Source organism: Clinocottus analis, unplaced genomic scaffold, assembly GCF_023055335.1.
Source record: "Clinocottus analis isolate CAN_PGR_092001 unplaced genomic scaffold, fCliAna1.0.p SCAF_33, whole genome shotgun sequence".
Taxonomy (NCBI): Eukaryota; Metazoa; Chordata; class Actinopteri; order Perciformes; family Cottidae; genus Clinocottus; species Clinocottus analis.
Genome location: NW_027176076.1, coordinates 295,203 through 319,791, shown reverse-complemented (window position 1 = coordinate 319,791; position 24,589 = coordinate 295,203). Strand labels below are relative to the sequence as shown.

At 40.6% G+C, this 24,589-nt stretch overlaps 1 protein-coding gene across 1 annotated transcript; it reads right to left on the bottom strand.

Annotated features, from left to right (window-relative positions):
• Nucleotides 1-361: 361 nt before the first annotated feature.
• Nucleotides 362-24,364, bottom strand: rras2 (RAS related 2). The gene is made up of 6 exons (XM_068595968.1): nt 24,162-24,364; nt 4,188-4,275; nt 3,831-3,933; nt 2,199-2,307; nt 1,656-1,774; nt 362-1,033 (listed from the first exon to the last, which is right to left on the bottom strand). Exons 1-6 carry the CDS (start codon nt 24,261-24,263, stop codon nt 946-948), a joined length of 609 nt encoding a protein of 202 aa, XP_068452069.1. The 5' UTR covers nt 24,264-24,364; the 3' UTR covers nt 362-945.
• Between the last annotated feature and the right edge of the window lie 225 nt (nt 24,365-24,589).

Sequence of the window (24,589 nt, the reverse complement as noted above, 5' to 3'; positions counted from 1 at the left end):
ATTCAGACACATTTGCTACTTTCAGGTACATTGATGAGATGGCATAGGATAAGTAGGCTTCAATCTATAAGACTTGTGAAAAAATCTAATACAGTAGACACTTCATAGTTGAGATGAAAGCCGAAACCACAGACAAAGAAGGAGAAGAAGAATCCACTGCAAAATGCAAGAAAGTTCTATCACTGTAGATTTAAGGGCTGTCTAGACTTTATATACATACATACTTATACATACGTGTGTGTGTGTGTGTGTGTGTGTGTGTGTATATGTGTATATATATATATATATATATATATATATATATATATATATATATATATATATATATATATATATATATATATATATATATATTCACTTTCATATATGTAAAACCAAACTCAATCTCACACACTGTACTGTGGTGATTTAATAGATCATTAGAAGTACACTTTGAAAATCACAACAAATGTCACATATGTACAGTAGCAGATTAGCACATGGGGGTAAAAGGTGGATATGGCACGACTTACACAAAGTTCCATAAGATAATCTCTCTGCTCTGGTCATACGCTGGAAACTAAAGAAACTCATTAACATTCTGGATATATTGTTTTCATTCAATCTCGGTAGCAAGTACAAATGTCACTACAAGGCAAGAGAAGTCCTTCAGAGTACAAAACATTAATTTATCAGGCTGATTCGGAAGGCAATGTTTAGTGTTGGGACTCTCTCGTGTGAATTAGATTACGGCTGAAGGTAGAGTGGTGTTAAAATTTGGCATTGTCAGTTGTCCATAGTGATGTCCTGGGGACAGCACTTCCTGGTCAAAGTATCTCAGAAAAGGCTGTCTGAAGTCATGCACGAGGAGAAGGCAGCGGTCAGTCATCCACTAAGGATGTGATGTTAGGCAGAGTGGGTGGGGTTGTAGAGAGCAGCTGCATGAGTTACAGTGATAAGGCCGCCTCAGACGATCACACAATGGCAGCCGCTCTTGTCTTTCTCTTTTCTTGTAGGTTCAGGCGAGGGTGGACATTCCTGCTCCTGGAATTTCCTGGGAGTTGGGAGAAAGTAAAACTATCAGGACACACTGAACTGTGTACTTTTGTGATCTCTCTTTTTTCTTTTGTTTAAAGCACAAATGACATAAATTGAGTTTTCAAACAAATTGAGAACGGTTTTGTTTATTTCTCTGAGATTTCTGACAGTGCTGTTTTAATCTTTTATTTTTATCTCTGGCTCAAAGTGGGCGACACGCAAATAATCACATCTTTACTCCCATTTGAAGTAACATTTGAGTCAAAAAGTGATGACATTAGTGGGGGTATTTGCTCAGGCAAAAAATATGCATCAAACCACGCACAGTCTTGATGAGGCAGATCAACTGAGTTTTGTGAAACTCTTATTAAATATTACATTTATATGTTTTTTATTTTAACAAAAAACATCTTAACTTCAAGTTTATTTATTTTTGTATTCTTTTCATTCAACAAAAATCTTTTGGCCGGGTTGTGATTCATGGTCATCGACTTAATCCCGGGGCCACCAAGGCCTTCATTATATTCTACAATATTAACAGCTATTACTGTAGTGCCCGAATGTTCATCTTTCTTGCGTTTGCAAATGCGAGTCGCTAAAAGCACAACATGTTGACGTTGCATTTATAAATCACCAACCTGATTACTCTAACCAGCTCGTGGAAAGCCTGGTCTACGTTCATACGTATTTTGGCTGAAGCCTCCATATATGTGACCTTCAGTTGTCTGGCCAGCTGCTGGCCCTCTTCCTGGGTTACCTGAGGCAAAAGGAAGGAGAGAATAATGATGGGCTGAAACCTGAATGTAGTGTTCTCTTCAGACATGTAGAGATGAAGCGGTGAAGTGCCTGTGGAGCTTGTTTTCACCATAAGGGGGTGGTGTGGACTCACTGCAGGAAGTGACGAGCAACTGCTTATCAACAGGCGGAACATTAATCATTTCTTCACACTCCCTTTTCTCTCCATCCATCTTCCCCTCCTGACACCACCATTTCTAGAGTCATTTTTATTCTTTCATTAACATCTTGCAGTATCTTGGCAGCGAGCTGCAGCTGCAACGCTTGCTTCCACTTTTAAATATGCAAATGTTAATCCTCCACTTGATGTCGTCTTTTCAGATGATCAAACAGGGTGAGCGTCTGTCAGTCAGTGGGTTCATATCTCTGCAATCTGTTGGACTCACTTGTCTCTGTTGTTCCAGATCTGCTTTGTTTCCTACAAGGATCATCGGGAATTCATCTCTGTCTTTCACTCTGAGAATTTGTCTTTGGAATTTGTAGATTTCTTCAAAGCTGTAAAACATGTTACATGGTGTTATGTGAAGTTTTCCGCACAGGCAGGTTATATAATGTTTTTTAATGAGTAGATGCATGTATTCATCTAAAAATGCCCATGTGCCCAACATTGCAATGTAGCTACACACAAACACACCCAGAAGTTGGGGTCGCCGCCGCTGTGGATCAAACTGAAGGGCTGAAAGCGTCAGCGGATAGAACAAAAAGTCAGCCACACTATTACAGAAACATAAAATGTGTTTGTCTGAGGTTCAGCTTTGTGCACTGAACTGACCGTGGTCCCACTATAACATAAAGACCATGAGAAAATTAGAGTGTCAATCTGGGAGGGAGGGCGGGGGCAGAATGCAACCACAACCCAGGACGCCATTCCAGCCACGGGGCCGCAGACAGCTCGGTGAGCACATAGTAAATCTGGAAAGACTTGACTAGTATAAATGGAGGAAGGAAAGACCGTTTATTACATAAACACTGGGAGGAGGTTGTGGGTTGAGGGCAGGGGAATGCAGCCCACTGCACACAAAGACAGGGGTGGGGATTAACAGAAGACTACTATACATGTGTCATACAACAAGGTGACATCACATAGCTGTAAAATCACTCAAATCTCTCGAATCATCTAATTTATAAGATTTCAATGAAATGAAACCGTTTTTTATATACATATTTTTTGGCTTACGTTTCTCCTGCAAAAGTAATTTAAAATATTTACATTCAGTTTTTATGTCTATGTTGAAGTTTCTATTGGTAGTGGCGGAGTCTGCCATGGCTTGCAGGTGCGCACAATCTTTATCAGCATTTTATTTTGATGACAGTCTCACTGTCTACCGCTTGACAGTAATAGATTGTGTATATTCTGTTTGTGGAAGCTAAATTATGTTTACATTAAATTAAGAGTAATTGAAGACTGCTTTACAGTGTAATTGCATCATTACATTACATATTTGGAAATATTCTACATGTATTGTGCATCTTTTTATATACCTTTCCCCAAAATGAAACCGCACATATTTGGTGTCTTTATTGTTTCAACTATAGTATAAAATACAATTTGAAATATGTTTAGCTGCACAGGAGGACTCTTACTCGCGAGTTGGTTTAAGCGGTTAAAAGTCTGTTAATGCCTAGAAGAACTTAAATGAACTCAGCGTCATGAATATTTCAAAAAGTTATTAACTTCTTGCCAAGTTTTACAGTTATAACATATACTATTGTTCAAGCACATAGGATTTAAAGAGGAAGCTAAAGTACACCAACACATTAATTTAAGAGAACAGGGTGAGGAAGGAACGTTAAGAACAAAAGAAAATGACAACAAGAACAACAGCAGCGGGTCCGGAAGTACAAGCGGCAACAAGTGAGAGTATCGGTGCAAGATTTATGGTTTTAGTAGAGCGAGAGGCAGAGGAGGGGTGAAAGCGCGTGTGTAATTGTGAACAGTAAACAGAGATGAGCAAACAGAAAGAGAGAGAAGTGCACTTGTAGCTGTGAGTTTGCACATGACGAGAACTGTCACTCACCTTCCTCTGTCAGTGACTGAGAAGACGAGCAGGAAGCCCTCCCCTGTCCTCATGTATTGTTCTCTCATGGCTCCAAACTCTTCCTGTCCAGCCGTGTCGAGGACTAGAGGGAACACACACACACACACACACACACACACACACACACACACACACACACACACACACACACACACACACGCAGACACACACACTAACCTTCAGCAAAATATACTTTTCCCATCAATTCCTCAAGTACAATGTGTTAGAACATACACATAGACTGCATGTGTAGTCTTTGTGTGTATAAGTGTATTTATTCTTGTCATGTTTGTTTGTATTTATTCTTGTCATGTTTGTTTAGCCAAGTTCACTTACTGTCAAGTCTAGCCGCCCTTTCGTCAATCACACACTGCTTGGTGTAAGAGTCTTCAATTGTGGGATCATAGTCGGTGACAAAGTATGACTGCAGGAGAGAAAGAAGAGGACAAAACAGACACTATGAATATGTGTGGAGTCCATACATTATGTCAGATTGAGACACAAGCTTGTGACCAATTACATACCAACTGCATACAGTATTTGATATATATATATATATATATATATATATATATATATATATATATATATATATATATATATATATATATAGTACACTGCTGCAGTAAGCGTGCAAGACACAAACATGCTTTACTGTTACATACCGACAGGAAATTAAGCAGTTCAAAAGGCAACCAAACTGCAACTTTTGAGTAACACTGCCAATTATACTTAAAGAGGCAACAAGAATTTTTCGAAGAGGGGTTTGGGAGGTGTTCTTGTGGCTGCTTAACCACCATCCACAATTCATTTTTGCAGCTGTGAAGAGACTTTCAATTTTAATTTGTGCCTAGTATGCCCACTGCCAACTGAGTACACTTTATTTTGTCACTCACCAGCGTCCTCACAATATACTTAAATCTTTCTTAGAAAAAGTATGCACCATGGATTTGGGACACAGAGACTTAAAATCAGCTGGCTTCACAATGAATGGATATGAGAACAAGCAGCCACTCTGTCCTTGTGTTTTTGGTTACAACAACACCGTCGTAATGACCTCTACCTTTACAACTGCACTGCAGACAGGAGGTAAACACACTGTCTGTAGACACTTACACAAAAAATGTCATGTAAATAAATATTCCCTCACACAACAAGCAGTGCTTAGGCTGTGACAGCAGGCTGTTTTTTTTTGCCAATAACACATTCAGTAGATGTTTCTTCAGTTGCATCCGTCACGCTACTCACTACTGAAGGATTTGATGCCTTCATTCTGGGGCCAATATCTAGTCTCCTAGTAACCTAAACTGAAAGGGTGGGGTTTGGGGGCAGGGAGCCGGCCGAGGAGGAGTCATGCATTTTTTACATTTTTGCCATGTTTTGTAGTTCTCGCTCTGCTCGGGGACGAGTTAAGTGGTGACAGCTGAGGGGAGAGCTCGGGGAATTTCAAACCAACACCCTAAAACACAGAACGATCACGAGAACAAAAAAAAACAGACAAGATCCCCTGTTTCCCTAACAACACGCCAAATTAATACTGCTATTGTAGATTCTTTACTCTGTTTATTTCTTTCTATCTATCTATCTATTTATCTATCTATCTATCTATCTATCTATCTATCTATCTATCTATATATATATACACATACATATATACATTTTTATTTTACTATATGTCTCTTGCTGCTGTAATTCTGCAATTCAGTACAAATGAAGGATTATCTCATTAAACTTTTACATTTACAGTGGTTTGTGTGTCTATTTGCTGTTATTGGACAGCCAGGAACACACGAGTGACACTTAATGCCACATTTCATCAGAGTCTTTAAGTAACATATTGAAAGCTGATCAGGAAAAAGAAGCAGGTAAATGACGACGCTAATTACGATTAGATAAATCTGGATGACAAATACAATAAGCAGAGTTTATCTTATCATGGAGAAATCATAAGTATAGGATTATACAATGTTGGCTGATAGGTAATAAGTAGATATATTACAGAAACACCGTAATTATTTTTCAAGTAATTAAGAAACACGGCTGCAAGTGAAAATTACTTTCATTATTATTTAATGAACCGATCATTTTCTCGACTATTTGTTATTCGTTTTTTCCGAAAATAGTTTCTCCCAGTCCAAGGAAATTGTTTGTTATATGACCAATAGTCAAACATATAAAACTACTTCCTATCATGTATGGCAAAGAAAATCCTATGAAATTCTACCATTTGAGAAGACGAACAAAGAAAACGTTTGCTGAAAAGTTGCTATGCACAGAGTAATAAAGTAATTGAAACGTTGCAGCTTTATCCACATTACATTACCGAACTCATATTCAGTGCACGCTATATCTTAATCCAAATAACCAAACTCATGAGCTTAAACATGTCATGAGTTGATATATTGTCTTTAAATCTTTTAAACTCTCAAATATCAATATCAGTCATAGCGTAAAGCTTTAAATTTAACATGTGAATGTTTGTGATTCCAACTCATTGTCTTTGGCACATAAACAATGTATTCTCACCTGCAGCTCCCTGTTGTTGCAGGAGATGCAGGTAATTTTCCCCACTCGCTCTGCAGTCTGCTCTGCAGCCTGCTGACCTGTGTCACATCCACTCCCCACTGTTCAATAATTCATCAGTATTACTGTGTGTCCTAGAACAAGCTCCACAGCACTGCCAGTGTGCCTTCAGATGACCAGACAGACACAGAAAGAGAAAGAGAGAAGAAAACGGAGCTACTGGTGTTTCCCGTCCCTCCCGCCACCAGTACCACCACTTTCCCAGCCGTTGCTTCAGCACGTGACCTCAGCTTCCCGTCAAGCTCTTATTCCTATTCTGTCAACCTCGGGGAGCCGCATTGAGCAGCATACTCCTTGGGCTTTTCCTCCCCACCCGCCCACATGCGACGTAGTGTAGCTGCCTTGCGCTCTGTTCTGGCTGAGCTGATTCTCTCAGAGTCGTTTCCTCTGATAGATGAGGCTGTTATGTGTTGCCAGCAGCACCAGAGCCAGCACTAAGAGGGCAATGGGCTGGGTGAGGGAGTGCAACATGACTCAGGAGGACTACCAATAACTATGTGACATAAGCCAGCCTTGAGTGATGTCCAGTAATATGTAAATCCTTATATTAGTCCATGACTTCATCAAATATAACAGAATGAATCATGCTCTATGAGTCAAGTAGAGCTGCCCCAAGTTCTTGGGGAGCAATAGCACCCACAAGCTACTCCTGCAGCCACAACCTGCAACTAGGGCGGGGTATTAAACCTCTGTTCTCTTTGACCGCTGACCAAGTAGTGAAACCTGCCCTGAAAGTTAGGTTTGAGTGTCAAAACATTGCCCATTTTATTCAATTTACTGCAGCAAAGCCTGCTTTTAAGTAAGAAGACATTTAGTTACATTTATCTAAACACAAAGGTTTAGATAAATGTTTACATACATACTAATTTACTGTAACTATTGATTCTTTTCATTAGAAATGTATCTGCCTTTTTTGTGTATTTTTTTACAATGAATATTTTTTATTGTTTAGTTTGTGTATGTCCAAAAACGTTTAAAAAAAATCTCTCGTTATAATATTCCCTAATTCCAGCATGATATTTACATAATAAAGGAAAAATCTCAGATGTTATCCAACATATTTACAAGACAAGCAGTGACTTCAGTGTACAGGTACTCAGGGGCAGACGGATTCCTAGACAGATTTCTATGAAAACATTGGACAGCTGTCATAAGGAGACAGCTGACACTCACAGCTCAGATCCTGAAGTGTGAGTGTAGATTACGCACACACACACACACACACACACACACACACACACACACACACACACACACACACATGATCCAATACTCAAATGGTCAACAGTAGCCTGTATGCACTAGATCTAAAAAGATTCAATACTAAAAGACCTCTTCTCATATACGTAATCCAAGTGCACTCCCCATACAGCACAAGTTGAGGCATTTACAGCAGAAGAGTTCTGCAGCAACATTGCTAGCTGAGGTAAATTAGTGTTTGAACAGAGCCAACAACATTGTGCAAGAAAAAACTCAAGCTTCACTGAAGCAATCATTAGGCCTGTGCTGACATGACCACCATCATGGTCGTGTGCATTTGTGAGCTGTAAATCTAGGTTAACAAACATCCTTGGATTATCTCCCCTGCTAAAAGAAAATTGTTGGATGAGTACACTGTACAAAGAACAACAATTATTAGATTTGGAGAACCAAGGAAAACAGAGAGAGAGAGAACTCCAAAAGTGTGAAGAATCAAGCTGCAGCAAAGTTTAGATGTTGGTGTCAAGGTGGATCAGGCCGCACTCAGCCTTGGTCAGCTCACCAGGAAGGAAACTCCACCTCTGCAGCAGGCAACTGGCCTGGCCGAGCCTTAGGGTGGTGGTGATGTCACAGACGACATGTTCCCCTGCCCTGCCTACCTACTAAAGTCCAAACCTGTCACTCAGTTTGCCTCCGGCATTCCAGCCATGCATCTCAGTCCTCCACCCAAGCACAGCACATGTGCGCTCGCAGCGGGACAACATTAGAGGCTTGTTTTCTGCATGAAGACAGGGCCGGTGGATGAGTCTCAGCTGCAGCACAACTTTTTGTGAAGGGCTGTTCTTATTATTGATTACCTATTATTTTAGACTAATCAGTTAAACATTTTGTCAATAAATAATACTGCAAAGTGCCCATTACGGTCCAATTTTATGTCTTCAAACAAGTCTGTCCAAACAGTCCAGTTCACAAACAAATTTAATTGACAACAATATAAAAGAGGAAAGCAGCAAGTCATCACATTTGAGAAGCTTGAACCATAAAATACTGAGCATATTTGCTTCATAAAATGGCTTGAATGATTACACGATTATCAAATTGGCTGTTGATAAACTTCTTGTGGATCAACTACGAATACTTAGTACACACTGTAAGTGATGCATTTAAAGACCAATAGAATTAGAAAAATCTTTGCAAAATAAACCACATAGATAGTATCAAATCATTGTATTTTTCTGTCTTCCAAACTGCCTTACTATTCAATTTTAAGTTTCAAATTCTATAATTGTAAACATATTCTATTGCGTATATATATTTTACATATTTTGCACACTCTGTTTACATTTAATTTAATTTCTACAGTTATTTGAATTCTATCTATCTATCTATCTATCTATCTATCTATCTATCTATCTATCTATCTATCTATCTATCTATCTATCTATCTATCTATCTATCTAAGAATCAGAATTTGAATATATTCATAGAATTATTTGAAGCACCTTCTCAGGTTTCTTTTTAGCCGACTGCTCTTCAGTCGAGACATAAAGCAATGAATCCTGTCTGACTGCCAGTTGTCAGCATCAAGGAAAACAAGAATGGGGTGATACGTGTAGGCGTGTAATCAACATCATGCTTGCACTATGCACCCACTTCCTCTCCACAAAAACAGCTTTACGAAAACTAAATATAGATCCCTTCCCATCTCTGTCTGTTATCCTACTCGTTGGGTTAGAGCTGCCTCTTTGACTAGTTACCAGTATAGCATCATTAACGATACGGAGCACAAAACCACAGCTTCAGCACCGATGCAAAAAGAAAAGAGATTTCCATCACCACCACCAAAAAAAAACCCCTTCACCAATTAATCAACAAAAACACACAGCATCTAAAGAGATGAGGGTAAACCTGAGGGTGTACCTACTATATTTTCCTGATGCATGCTGCGATCTCACTGTTAAACAATAAAGTACTGCGTACTGACCAAAACCACAGACTGCCACTGATAAATATATATATATATATATATATATATATATATATATATATATATATATATATATATATATGTACACACACACACACACAAAGATTTTATCATATTTTGACAAAGTGCCGGCATCGAACATTACTCGACTTGAGTTCCCGATAACCTGAGGACAGAGCAATACAACCGGACATCAGCACCAAGAAGCTGGATAGGAAGAGGTAGGTGTGTGTGTGTGTGTGTGTGTGTGTGTGTGTGTGTGTGTGTTTAGCTAAACAGCGGCAGAATGTCACAGTTTGTGATGATCCATTTCTGATAATAACACATCAACTAATACATTCATAAAAAGATGTAAAGTGAAATACATATTCCGGCCTGTCTTTTTTGTTATGTTTCCCTTTGACGGTTAACTGGTATGATTTATTTAATTGACTAAATACATTTGTCTAACTATACATGCTTTTTTGTACTTTTGCACTTTAACCTTTCAGGATAACTCTCTTTCTTGATTACATAAGCACCAAAGCAGTGTAACAGGGAGCAAAAAGAGAAATTTGACTGGGGGCATATGTGTATCATAACCTTCGCTGAACCTCTTGGGTTGCACACTGGACAGCTGTCAGTAATCAAATAGCCACCAAGATGGTTTAATGTTAAACAGATGGAAGTGAGGACCAATTCCTTTGTATTTTTACACCGTCCGTCTGTCCTCCTCCATCATCGCCTCTCTTTCCATGTTTCACAGGGTTTCACACAAGTGGCACAGGAATTTGTTTGAGGGGCATTGTTTTGTTGAGTACTTTAGAGTGCTTGAAGTGAGAAATAGTGGAAAATAATAAGAGAAAATGCAAGTTTTTAGGGGGAGGGAGACTGTAGGCAACATGGAGTGGGAGCGCGAGAGAAGAAGAGGGGGAGGGAAAGGCATTAACTTCCTGTGGAAACACCCACTTTTCCCATGAGCTCATACAAACCAGAAAGGTCACTGATTCAATACCTAATACACACGGAGAGAAAGAGAGCACACAGTGTGTTCACTGCTTTAAAGAGCCACTGGGGAGTATTCTGTTAAAGCTGGGAACGCTTGAAGACTGTACACATTGCTGTAGACAATGACTTGAAAATAACAAAACATTTTTAATTGACCCCTATAGTTATTTTCAAAATCAAGCAGTAAAGCTGCATGATCGCATCGCAGGTTCAACACCCACCGTGACAACACATTCATTGAATGTTCACAAAAGAGAATGCAGTCGAGGTGTACCACTGGACCTTGGCTTGATGCGGGATTAAATGAACCTATGCCCATCACTCTTACAAGCTCTCTTCCTCCTAATGCGGAACAGATCAATAGCTTGTCCCTTAAATCATTCCGTTGTCCTTAAATGCTGGACGACCACTGAAACGCTGCCCCACAAAACAAACTATTGGCATAACTCGCATCCATCCAGTACAATGACCTCAGTGAAAACACAGACCCTTAAGTTCACGGATCATTCAATTTAAAGTATAAGAAACAGAAATGATGAGCAACACTGCAAAAACAAGGTCCAAGTTGTGGAAAAATAATTACAAATCCATTCAAAGAGTCTTGCCAATTAGTGTAAGCTAATGCTCTAGTTTTTGGACTTTCAGGTGGCCCATGCATATCCACAATTGTTTTTGCGTGTGTGGAGTAGCAGTCAGCTTCATGAATGAAAACCAATTATTACATTTTGCATGGCCTTGTTTTTCAACCACAAATGGTCTTCTTCGGGTCTTAGCTTGTTTGTTTGTGGATACTCATGTTTTTACAATCCTAGTGGTGTAAACCACTGGACCACTGAGCCAAGGGGGCTGTCACTTCACTTATTCGAGTGACCAGTCCAGTTGGTATCAAGTGATCAGATGATTAAACAGGCTGTGAGCAAAGCCCCAGAAAATGTAAACCTATTGCCTAAACTGTCCATTGTAACTGTGAAAGCTGCAGATGGTGAATCTACCTATGAATCGACCTGTTGTTTTGTCTCTAAAATATCATATAAAGCCAGCCAAATACCATAATTGACCAGAGCCCAAGATTGTTTTATACACCCAGATATTCAGTTTACTGTCATATATGATAAAGACAACCACCAAATCCCTACAGCTGACAAGCTAAAATCAGAGCGTTGACATTACTACCAATTTAAAATCATTACAGATGAATGTTCTGTTCATTGGTTAGTCGATAAATAGACTAATGGAGCAGCTTTAGCAAATGTCGTAAATTAGATTTTGTCGTGCTCCTCCATGGTTTTATCTACTGCACTTCCAATGGCTTTGCATGCATGCAGTTTTGAAATGCAGTTCAAATTGAGATTGAGATGAATATCTCTGCTATATTTACCATACATCTTCACTTTTAAACATTAAGGGTTTGTAATGTATTGCCATATTTCCTGATCCCTGTGATTTAGTTGCAGATTGAATTATCATTGTTACACATAGGAGTAATTTCCAAACTACTTATATCTCTGTATATATCTATATCTATAAAATACCATGAGCCTTTTCATTCGTTGCCATCAATCAAGCACAACTCTGTTGGACTTAGACATACTGGTGTTTCACTATAAATATAAGTTACATACAGTATGTGAACGGTCCAGCTAGCACAAAGTTGGGATAGCACTCATGCAGAGAATAAAGCAGAGAATAAATGTCCCACCAGTGAACCCCCTGGCTCTCTTCTAACCTCTCTGACATTACGACTTCAATTGCCCTGCTAAATATCAATGTGTGCTGGGCTCTGAACACTTTTGAACCCACACAAAGGTGCAAAATCAAAGAGGTGGCCTTTACAGACCTTTTTCCACCCGATCATTTGCCTCAAAGCAGCCTGTTTGCCTTTTAGTGGTCACACTACAAACTATTTCTTTATCTCCGTTCCATAAGAACATTTTGCTGAATTGTAAGTGGAGACCTGTGTAACTACTTTAGAAGCCCACAAACTGATTAAGCAGAACAACACAAAGAGGGAGAACTGTGTAAACCGCCCTCATTGTTCGAGCTGATCATGTGACAGCACTAATGTTCCCCCTCCCTGTATTAAGCCTATCCTAAGCCCAGCCATTGGTGGGTTATCAATGCCATTTTCTTGAGGGCCCTTCCTTGCTTTGCTGGGAATATAATAAAGACATATTTTGATAAGACATGGTGATTCCCACCGGACTGCAATTTGCTCTGGTGTATCCTCATCAATGCTTGCTTTTGTGGAAGTAGGAAAACCTTGGCCCATGTGACACCATCAAAATCACCAGAAATTAAATGGGGTTGAATTTAAGGAGAAATTAAGCAAGACAGTGACAGAACAGCTGGTAATGTGGCAGTGAAGTTCCTGTAGTCAGGGAGTGAGGATTATAATATAAACTAAATACAGTAAAAGACCAACAGCATAACATGTCACCCAGTAAAGCTCATCGTCATTCTGACTTTAAGAACATAAAGTATGTCACAATAAATCCTGAGACTGAATGCGACCCATCGCCTCAAACAGTATAGTGTTTGCGTATGTTTGTGTTTCATTCCTCTTCCCCTTCTCGTCTTGCAGCAGAAGTAGAACTGCACATGCTCACATCAACAAAGCTGTACTGTGACGGCTCAATGAGAGGACACCAGCTACTGCAGTGGCCGCGTGGACAGAGAAACTACTGTGTGACTTTCAAAAACCCATTCAAAGTCACTCAACGAAGTGTGCCTAATAGTCTGTAGTCTATGGTTTTCAGGAAAACCGTATGACCGGCCAAATAATGGGATGCAGATCAGCGCTCAAAATCAAGAACTCTCTGAGAATTTCAAGATTTGGTTGACCAAATAAAATGATATGTACTCTGAAATAACATATTGCACCACAGGAAGTATTGTCTACTGCTGCCTCCTTTACAATGATCAAGTAGCTCCTGAACACTTAACTATAAAGATTGAACTGTACAGCACCTGCAGAAATGTATTTATCTTCCCCACCAACTCCCCTCTCTCCTCTGATCCTCATCTGAACTGCTGAGTGTGGATTTCTGCACCCGTGTACTCTGCTGCAGACTATAATTCTTAGCATGGAGTGATATGTCAAAGGAAATGGGGCCACTGACTGGCATCATGTCAGACACACAGCAGAATCACTGCTGTGTCCTTTTAGGCCAGCAGATCCTACAACACAGGCAGCAGAAATGTTATTACTGGAGCAGGCAACTCCTCATAAACCACGCCTAATGGACACATCTTTATCCCTCTGGCGCTTCCTCCCTGCCTGCCCAGTCACCATCATCAAAAGTCATTTTATTTGAAGAAAATAAAGGCAAATACAAATGAGGAATGGTTAAAGCTTAACTGTTATAATAAATACATTAATGCAGATGCTGGACAGCTCACTAAAATCTTTGAGTATGACAATGATGTCAATCAGATCTCAACCCAATGTAGGTGAAGCTACCCCGAAAGCTTCTGCTGGCCTAACACCTGACGAGTTAGTAGATTTAACTTTTAAAAGATCAGCTTGTCAACAAGGTGCGTGTCTTGTGTGTGCACAGAAGCCTGTGCTCTACATGCTTGAACTACCATCTTGAGACACTTGGCTGTCAGTGGACAATGTTTTGGTTGGACATACTAAACACTTTTTAGGCAGCTGTTGGTGTGTGCCAATGCAAAAGTCTGCATCGGGCTTGCCGACACCAACTGGTGCTGAAAACTCAGTCACATTTGCTGCATGAGTTAGATCTGTTTAACAGTCACACAACAGCTGTGTCATTGACTCAGCTGAACTCAGATATTGCTAAATGTATCTACTTGTGTACCTGACGCTTACTGAACATCCTCTCTGATTACGATCTGTTGTCTTATCAGTGGGACAGAGGAGGACACAAGTCCCACTCGGCTATCCACACATTGGACGGAGCGCCATGCTGTACTGTCACCTGTCGAGGGGCTGTCTCATTCCATGCCTCACCTCCCCCTGATGGACAGCAGGTGCCCCGCAGGCCTCTGGACGGTGTCTGCATGAGACGTGCCAAATGTCCACCAGCTGCCTGGCAGGCAGGCCGCTCAGGGCCCGGCATCAGAGACAAACATAGTCATCTAAAAAGAACCATTCATTGTGTTCTATCAACTAAGCTGCAGGAAAATGCCTCTTCTGCATGTGGCACATTACAGGAGGCTGTTTTGCTTTAAATAACAGCGCAGACAATGCTCAAAAAGGGCCCAATAATGACAAACACCATATATAAAATCAACAGTAGTATCAGTAGTATGCTGAATAAAATATTGGCTTGTCACAGGAACAAATTGACATGAATTTGGAATGCTAAATGTTAGATGATGGTGGGACTGGGTTGCTTAAATAGTCAACATGTCAGTTTCCCATAGCCAGAGTTGTTGTTATATGACTCTGCGATGCGAGACCTGATACTGTGGCCAGTTATTCTGAAACAGACAGATGTGTGAATACAGAACAATAGCCAAAAAAACAACACGGAGGAACCGGCTGCCCTCTCTGTCTGTCTGACTATCTGAGAGGCAGTGACCGGAAAACAACAAGGGAACTCACAGGTGAATATGGGATTTTTGTTTTACCGATCAGAGGGCAATGTTACAAGGAGTTAAAAGTATACATACACATTGTTGTTCTCCTTATATTGCTATCATTAAAAAAACAGTAATTTTATGTGGAAAATGCATAAAATTAATCCCCAGAACACAATTTGGTTGCAAGTCATATTTAGCACATACTAATTTTACACATTTATGGCATTGTGTATGTTACATCTAGAATTGGACAACAATCAGGCTGTAAAAGGGAAAGTTATTTCTAGAAACTAATAATACCATCAACATACTACACAAAAGCATGCCTCCTGAAAAACTTAAATCTTGAAACAATTAATAACTCAGCTAATAGCCACCAAAAATATAATATGCTCTGAAAATAAACTGAAATTCAATCATACAGGAAAGAATCTTTTTGTTATCAAGCTGACCTCTTCCAGCATAGTCCGATACAATTGGCCACTGAACAGCTCAGTGGGACACTGTGGCGATTACATGGGTCCCCCAGAGTTTTCAACAAAATAAATGGTTAGAGAGGAAACGTTGCTTTGAACGGAATTTTGAGACGGTCCAAGAAGACGAAGCAGAAAGCTTCTCTGATCAAACAGTCGGTCGCTATTAAAACATACTACTTTTTTATTTGTATTCTTTAACAGCATTTTTTTTCGGCAACGGTCAATGGAGATCAAGTTCATTTTTTAAATTATATTTCATCAACATCTAACCATACAGGTAAGTAAGGTACTTATTAAGGCAAGGGGTCTCTTTCTCAAAAGAGACCTGGTTCGTTCAACCATCTGATCAACAAATCAGTAAACAAGATTATTCATATTACCAGAAATCCAATGCCAGCTTTCAATACTCAGGTCACATGCTGCTGATTATTGTTAAATCTAGCTTGGATAAATATTTGTTGTACTCAGAAAGTACTTTATTCTGTAGGTAATTAGTACCTATAGGACATCTTCATCCTCCAATGCAGAGTTTTTAATCAGACTTAAGTTTTCTTTAGAATCTGCATATTATTGCAGCGTGACATTCTAGGCTGGTATATTTGTATTCATTCAAATATAATCATCGCCTCTGTCACGTTATTAGTCGAAAATAAGTGTGGTTGAGTGGTGTACCCAAACACCCACTCAAAATTGATTATTGTTCTCCATAACACTAATGTCAAGACATTTCACCAATTCACCAAAGTGAATATTGTGCAAAACAATGCTAAAACACAATGGATACCTAGTCTATGATAGATGGATAATAATGACCTTCTCTTTTCCTTGTTCCTTACTTTGTGACTTGTACATACATGCCTATGCTACAGTATTTATCAGCATTATTGTTCTTCGTGGCTGTTGCAGCAGAGAGAGGGAGTGAGACAGAAGTGGCAAAAATCATCACCTGATTTCAGATCTGTAAAGGTGTGGGTAACATTCTGAGTCACACCTATGCTTCCAGCTAACAAAACTTGGCTTTTCGAGAAGAGAAGATGCTTCACAAAAGGGGTTTAACTTTAAAGAGCATCGATCACGTACACACATGCAGCTTATATTTCTATTTCTATCTCATCAACCTCAAAGACATACTTTTGATATGAGCTTGACAAATGATAATAGCTCACTTGAGCTCCTCTGGAACATTTCTCACATGGAGCTCCTCTATTGCATTCAAGGCTGCAAATGAGTCAGTGTCTGCGCAAGTTAGTGGAAATTCTAATAATTACTGGCATTTCTCTCAGCTTGAGGAGGTGTGCAACATATGTTCTGTCCTATCAGATAATGAACACGGTAAGGCAACAAGTCAGATAAAGTTTGTCTTTTACTGAACAAGGAAATTATTGTGTAATGTAACTTAATTCATTGTTTAAAAAAATGGCATTATAATTGGGAAGTTATTTTGGAAAAGCAAAACAAAGAACTAACTTATAACAAACACAATGCAAACATACATACAGAATATGTGTGCAGAATGAGGAAGCACACTCACAAAGAAGGTGAGTGGTATCTATTGTTTTTTTTCTTCAGTTTTAGGCCACGTGTGTGTGTGTGTGTGTGTGTGTGTGTATGTATGTGTAACTTTAGTAAACAAGTGCAAAGGCCACTAAAAGTCACACAAGAAACGGACATAAAGGGAAGGTGAAATGTTTATGTAAAGCTTTTTGTGAAACAGAACATCTACTTGTGTTATTTCTTCTCATTGACAATGGATCCTTTCTACTGTGAGCATGACTATAAAACACTGGTACCAACAGACCAAATATGCAATAATCCACTTGAGCCTTACGTTGTATTAACGCCTTTATTGTATGTTAATGCTATTGCTGATGAAAAGCAGTCTCCCTCCGTGGATAGTCATTAGTTTCTCATTAGCTCGGAGCGAGAGGGATGACCTGCCAGTCTCTTGAGCTTTCCCAGATGGTTGGGAGTGTCTGTACAGATCCCCAACTTCTTTTGGCATGAACATTCCTATGGTGTGCTGCATGGCATTTTGCCAGATTTAAGCAAATAATCTCAGCAACAGGATTGTATTTATCCATGCATTCAAACAAACCAAAACTAAAATGAAGCCTCACGAGAAGCCTTTGGTTCAGCACTGTTCATCACATCCCACTATTTAAGAGTGCTGGATCGCACAAAGAGTATACTGATTGGACATTATTTTTATTTCTAATTTGTATCTAATTATCCATAGCATTTTTGGATCAAAAACTGTCAAATACATCCTCAGGGTCGCACTGGAGGAAAGGTCATGCGGTCAAGACAATCAAAGGGGTTTATGTCCCCTGAGGCATGAATGTACATTTCACACAAGCCTGTCCATAACTTTGTATGATATTGTGTGTCAGAAGCTCGCCTTTTTTGCATGAGGGTCAAATTGAAATGGTTCTTCCTCTGGGGAGCAAGAATGTGCTCAGTATATTTCATGGCAATCTACACATTAGATTTAGATATTGTCAATGCACATGTGTACTTATTGGCCTCATAGCCACCAATGAAGAGCCTTGTGCTTACCCAGCAATAGAAATAGTATAACAGGAACTACTGCTTGATTCTGCTCTATGAGAAATCAACAGGTGACTCTGCTACACAGCTAAACAAACAATGCACTCTCATCACCTGCCATTACAAAGAAAAGATATTACCTCCCTTAAAGGGGATGATGGAGCGCTAGACTAAATGGAACTGTTTGCACTTACCAGTATGGCATGTGACATATCACAGAGCCAGACAGAAAGCAACAAAACTGCCTTTGTCCAAAAGTGGGTTAAGAGTATGTTGTGTATGTAGTTACATCACTGTGGCGGGCCATCGGCCAGCTAAGCCTTCTCTGCTGGCCCAAACAGAATCACAAAGTCATAGCTATTTTATAGCTATAACTTTAACGCTCTTTGACCAATCACATCTCACCTCTGTCTTTCTCTATGTCTCCCTTTCTTGTCTCTGTCTTCTCTCCCTCCACCGGTTAAACACGGTGACGCCTGCTAGCTAGTTCTGTCCTAATCACTCTGAGTGAGGGGGGGCGGTGCCGTCAGGGCCTTCTACAGCTAATATTATGGTCGACGCCGTCGCTACGCCGTCGACGCAGACCCTACACCTCCAAAAAATCCTAACTACGCGTTGCGTTGACGCGGACTGCAAGCACTGTCATTGTTCCGTTCAGAACGTAATTTCCGGCAGTTGCTTTTTTTTTGAGTGGTCGTACAGACCACCTCCGCAAACATCTTCTCTGTTGCATGCGTTCAACATTTACAAGATAAGCATTTGCTCTTCAATATTTAAGAGCTCGGACTCTAATATGCAGCTGCTCCACCTCGGCCGTCATTGTTTACTGTTGTTTACTGTGACCACAAGAAAAAGCAAGGTTTCGGCTATAACGCCTGATACCACACAGCCACACCGCCCTGGGCGCATGGCGGTGAATTGCAGAGCAACGCGGTCCCTCGACGCAGAACTTCGAATGCTCAACGACGGCGTCACGTTGACCGCGTAGGTATGGCGTCGACTTGACGCAGAACCATAAACTAAGCTTTAGCCTGTCAAAACCTAGAAGCTAGAATCTCAGGACTTACTGATGACCCCTTTCCCACAGAGGTTTATGTGCATCTGGTTGGTGAAATGCTGATGCAGTTGTATTAAATCATAAACTAGCCACAGCGCTGTTGTTACTGCTGCACCTTGGGGTGCCGGTGTTTCTACCCATGCGCAACTGTGCTGTAATGTCAAGTCTGCACTGTGTAGGGTCAGTGTGGCGGTTTTGTTGATAAATTTGGACAACATGCATTTGTGTTGAGCCGACGGGTTGTGCTCTCCCCTTGTTGTGCTGCCCCTCGTCGGGTGCATTTCCTTGTATTGTATTGCGTGTGACTCGCACCTCGCACCTTGCTCACGGCATCTCCATTTTTTTCTTCTCGTCATGTGGAGTGGCTCCGCTGGTCAGTTCCCTCGCCCTGTATGCTCGTGGTGGAGTCGTGTGGCAGAGTGGACTGTATGAGTGTGTTGGTCTGTGACACTTTTTTTTCCGCTGCGATCACAGCTGGCTTAATAGCCAACACCACAGACCGCCACTGCGTTACATACAACTAAACTAAATCTCTGTGCGCACACACACACGCACGCACACACACACACACACGCACGCATTGCTGCAAACACGAACCACCTTTGGCTTTTTCTGAGAAATTCACATAAAACGATGCTCACCACATTCAACAGTACTATTTCTACCACACCTTGCCTGCACATGCCCAAGGAAAGCTGCATTTCCAATCCATGTTTATTCTAACAAATTATTACTTACTGCAACATTCCTTCCAAATTACCTCATATCTTAAGTTATCAAAAAATATGTGAGATATGAGGAAAATGGATTAGGAGTATGAGAGAAAGAACGAGAGGGACCAATGTGCTGTAAATCCAGCTGAGGTTCCACAAAAATCCTCAACTAATCTGTCTGGACTTGATCAGTCATGATTCTGTTCTCGTGCATGAATCCTTCGGTGCCCAGGGCAGCCACCACTCTAATATTAGCAAGCATGTGAGCAAGCAGTGCCATGCTTTTCATCCAGCAATCAGATCACACAACATCTCATTATAGAGATGTTTCATTCCAGTAGCTTCTTTGGTTACTAAATTAGGTCTGTTTTTGAAGTGCCATTATTTCTCAGGGAAAAAACAACCTACAGACACACACGCACACACACCACACATGCAGTCTTCATATGGCCAATGTGAGTCATGTTTTCCCTCAGTAGGGATGCTTCCTCTGTTCCAATCGTCACATTTAAAAGAAAATAACACACCGTGTTCCACAACTTCTGTCAGATGACTCAATGTTATGTCATCCCAATGCTATCTCAGCTTGAGTCAACTGCTTGGCATTAGGGCGGCCAGCAGCATCCAGGGACCTGCCACTGTGTTAGTGCTAGCGACATCATCGTATCGTCCGACTCCCTGAAGTCCCTGCTAAAGCACAGTAGTCGTCTCAGACTCTGCTCAGCACCCTTGTGATTAGCACTGGGCTTTGAAACTCAGTACTTCTGAGAAACGACGGAATGTGTATTGAGTATCAAAAACTGTCCGAAGTTGGAATTAATCAATTCAAAGTCTTGTTTATTTATTTGATCGCATAATTCCTGGTATAAATTCTACGTTTTTATGGCCAACATTTTTGGAGGGATACTTTTGTTTTGACAGCTGTTGTACATTGAATAGTTTGGTATGTTTGATAATCAAAAAATAGTTTTGATTATTATTGAACATTTTCAAATATCATGTGATTGAAAGACTTGTCTTAAAGTGGTTTCTTTCATACACACACACACACACACACGCACACACATTCCTGCACACAAAAACTAATAACCCATGATGCCACAGAAAGACCCTTTCTTGATATTAAAACTGTCAGAGTCCCTCTTAAATATGAAGGTACACTGCTTACACAATTACCTTAAAGAGCCTTGTTTCGCTAACCTACTGATACGCATCATGAATAATGCTGGTTACTACGAGCACACAAATCCATTGTTGTTCAGATCTCATGTTATGAAATTGAATGATTTGATTTATTAAAAAATATTGCAGACAATGTACAGAGCTAAAGCAAAGTCACTGCCAGACTGTGTACAAAGGTTGTTTTCAATACATGAGTGTAAATATTATTTTAGAGATGTTTGTAAATTTAGTGTACAAAAAGCTAAATAAAGGGATTAAAAGAAGATGGATTTCTATTGTAGGAGTTCAATTAGAGAATAAAGCTAACATGAATGTAAGAATGGTCAACTCATTTTTGGTTTTCAAAAGGATTATTAATAAAACAATTTTTGAGGGTTACAAGTGTGAATGAAATGTATTTTTTATTTTGAATTAATTTTCTGATTTAATTGATGATAATAATTTAGGATAGGAATATATACGCATTTTTGCTTCTACCTATACATTTTCTGTCTTTCTGTTTTCTATATAACATTGTGGCTTTACTTATTGTATTGTGATGATTGACTGGATAAAACACACAAACAAACAATATGAACGCCTTAGCTGCTTGACAAGCTATCAATCGCTAAATTCTCTCAGTCAGCAGAAATCAAATCATTCAATTTTTGTTAAGTCATAAATTTCATGGAAACCGTATCCATTAGAAACAAATACTGTTTGAAGAAAGTGTTGCAACAGCGTTTCTCAGAAGCCGTCGCAAACCAACCAAGAGTTTAAAAAAAAGCTTTCGGGGTGTTAGATAGAGACTTATGGCACTTGTGGTAGCATCGTCTTACTGAGATTAGGACATACAGGAGGTCTGGTCTGAATGTTCAAATGCGTTCCATTTTATAAGAACTGTAAATAAAAGTAATTCTGTAATGACTCACGTTCAACTACTTGATATTTTTGGCCAAATGCATGACACTGAATCCAACATTGTTAAGAATACCACAAACACACAGACACACACACACACACACACACACACACACACACACACACACACACACACACTTTGGGTGATTCAGGAAGCACGTCATGCCATACAAAACCAGAAGGTCCTAAGAGCTGTTGGAGAGGGACTTTCTTTGGCCAAAAAGCCAAATTCCACATGGTCCATGACCATAAACCCACCCAGACGGACTCAGACCCCCCACTCCTGAACACCCAGCATAGTTCTTGGGAAAGCCTCAACTTCACATTCAGCTGTTAGGTCTTTTCCCTTGGCAAGCGACTTCAAGAAACTTCTGACAAGGATGCATGTTGCAGTTAAGATCTCAATCTCTCTCACTTTCACGGCACTCGGTATGCCAGGAAATTACTGTTGGTCACACTGAATACACAAAAAAATGCTGGTATACTTTACACTGGTACTCTTTACTGTTTACCTCCCAGATGAAATGTATAGCAAGAGCCTGATTTATTGTGTTGAATTCACACACCTGGCAGAAATAAGGTGCTATAGATCTTTCAAGAGTGGACTTTTGAATTAGCTGAACATTGTTGTGGCTGTCATATTAATTTGCATGTAAAACTATCTTAATATAATGCAAAATCCATCTTTGCTTGGTCTTTAGGTGTTACCTTTAATTGCTGATATCAAGTATGGTCTTCCATTATAATATATATATATATATATATATATATATATATATATATATATATATATATTATAGCATTACTGACTTCAGGTCAGTAGGCTATGGCAAAAATCTGTGCCACGGCAATCCGATCCCTTTTTACTTGGAATGGAGTTAATGAGCTTTTTGAACCCTCATTAGGCACAACACACACACACACACACACACACACACACACACACACACACACACACACACACACTAAACCGGGTACCATTGTCTGACAGTGTGGAGACATGCAGCTGCTTGTAGTCTGATCAGTAACACACTGACACGAGGGGGAAACACACAGGGCAAAGGGCAAAGTTTGTCATCTCTCTCACATAGCGTGCGTGCGTGTGTGTGTGTGTGTGTGTGTGTGTGTGTGTGTGTGTGTGTGTGTGTGTGTGTGTGTGTGTGTGTGTGTGGGCTTTCCGGGGCTCTTGCTTAAATGACTGTTATGAAAGCCTGGAAGGTCAAAGCAAGGCAGGGTAAGTCTGCAGTGTGGTGGAATGCAACCAGGGATAAAGGGAGGTAACTCTTTACGTGTCTTTTATATGTGACACAAGTGAGTTTTGAAGTAAAAAGGAGGAAAAAAATGTAATCTCTGAGAATATTTACATTAGTGTACTACTTCAGTTGCTCTACGCGCTACGAATGAGGTAAACCAGCAGCTTGCCTTGGTGAAAGTCTACTTACTTCTGAATATAAAAGTTAATCATCTTTCAATGGACATGTTGTGCTGCTGTTGCTTATTACACTGTCATTCAACTCTGACAGATCTTCTCTGTCTAGTTTAAATATGACACCGTGACAGTAGGTGGGTCTAAAAAAAATAAAATAATAGTAAGTACTTTCGCTCTCTGTGCTCGCTCAGTGCTCAAATGCTATTTTTACAGGGACAGAGAGTTATGTGCAACTTTTCTTTGCACTGCCACAGCTTTAACACTTCTACCCGAAACTCTTTCTGGCTCGGTAAGCCATTGCAGACTCAATCTTCGCAGGGGCTCGAAATACGCTGCTGTACTTTGCAGCAAGTTAATAAAAACCGGGCAACTCGGGAGCTCCACGGACCCACTTCGTGTTCTTTTCCGACCAGCAACTGTGAACTGCAAAGTGGAAGTGGAGCTCTCCGTTATTGTCGAGTTAAAGTGACAGCCGTCCTTCCTCGTTTTATTCACACAATACGTCTTGCCACCGCTTCCCAGCGTCTCCTAACAGCCCCTCAGTAAATAGTGGCAGGCCTCAGCAAAGTAGTCAAGAAAACGGACCCCGGTGCTCGCTGACGGGGTTCTCGTGTATGGCCTCCCCGTTCTTTTGCCGTGTTTTCGGCTAATCAAATCACGGCCGTGGGGCTTAATTCAAGGGAAGGGTGCACGCTACTGACCTGGATAAACTGGATAGTCAGGGCTGATTTCCCGACGCCACCGCCTCCGACCACAACCAGCCGATACTTCTCCTGCACCGAGCAGTCCTTCCAGCCCGCCATCGAGGACACTTCGCTGCGCTCGCCGCCGCCGCCGCCGCCGCTGCTGCCGGAACACCAGTGAGCAGCAAACACCCACTTTTTTCTTCTTCTTCTTCTTCTTCTTCTTCTTCCCCGCAACCCTCTCACCTCCCCCCACCCCCCACCCACACACAGACACACACACACACACACGCCCGCACCAGTAAACTGAAGAGGCCCTGCAGCGAGAGAGACTGTAGCGTAGACCGGACCTCAGATATGAACCAAAAAAGGAAAGACAAAACGACTCGTCGACGTAGTCCGGTGAATGCCCGGGGAGACGGTGAGGGCTCTGCGGAGCTACGGCC

Excerpts from the sequence above, each read along its gene's own strand:
- rras2 (XM_068595968.1), bottom strand. The coding sequence starts at position 24,263 with ATGGCGGGCTGGAAGGACTGCTCGGTGCAGGAGAAGTATCGGCTGGTT. Across the intron at positions 4,276-24,161 it reads TGACTATCCAGTTTATCCAG|TCATACTTTGTCACCGACTA; the intron begins GTCAGTAGCGTG and ends TCTCTCCTGCAG. Across the intron at positions 1,034-1,655 it reads GAGCTGGTTAGAGTAATCAG|GAAATTCCAGGAGCAGGAAT; the intron begins GTTGGTGATTTA and ends CCCAACTCCCAG.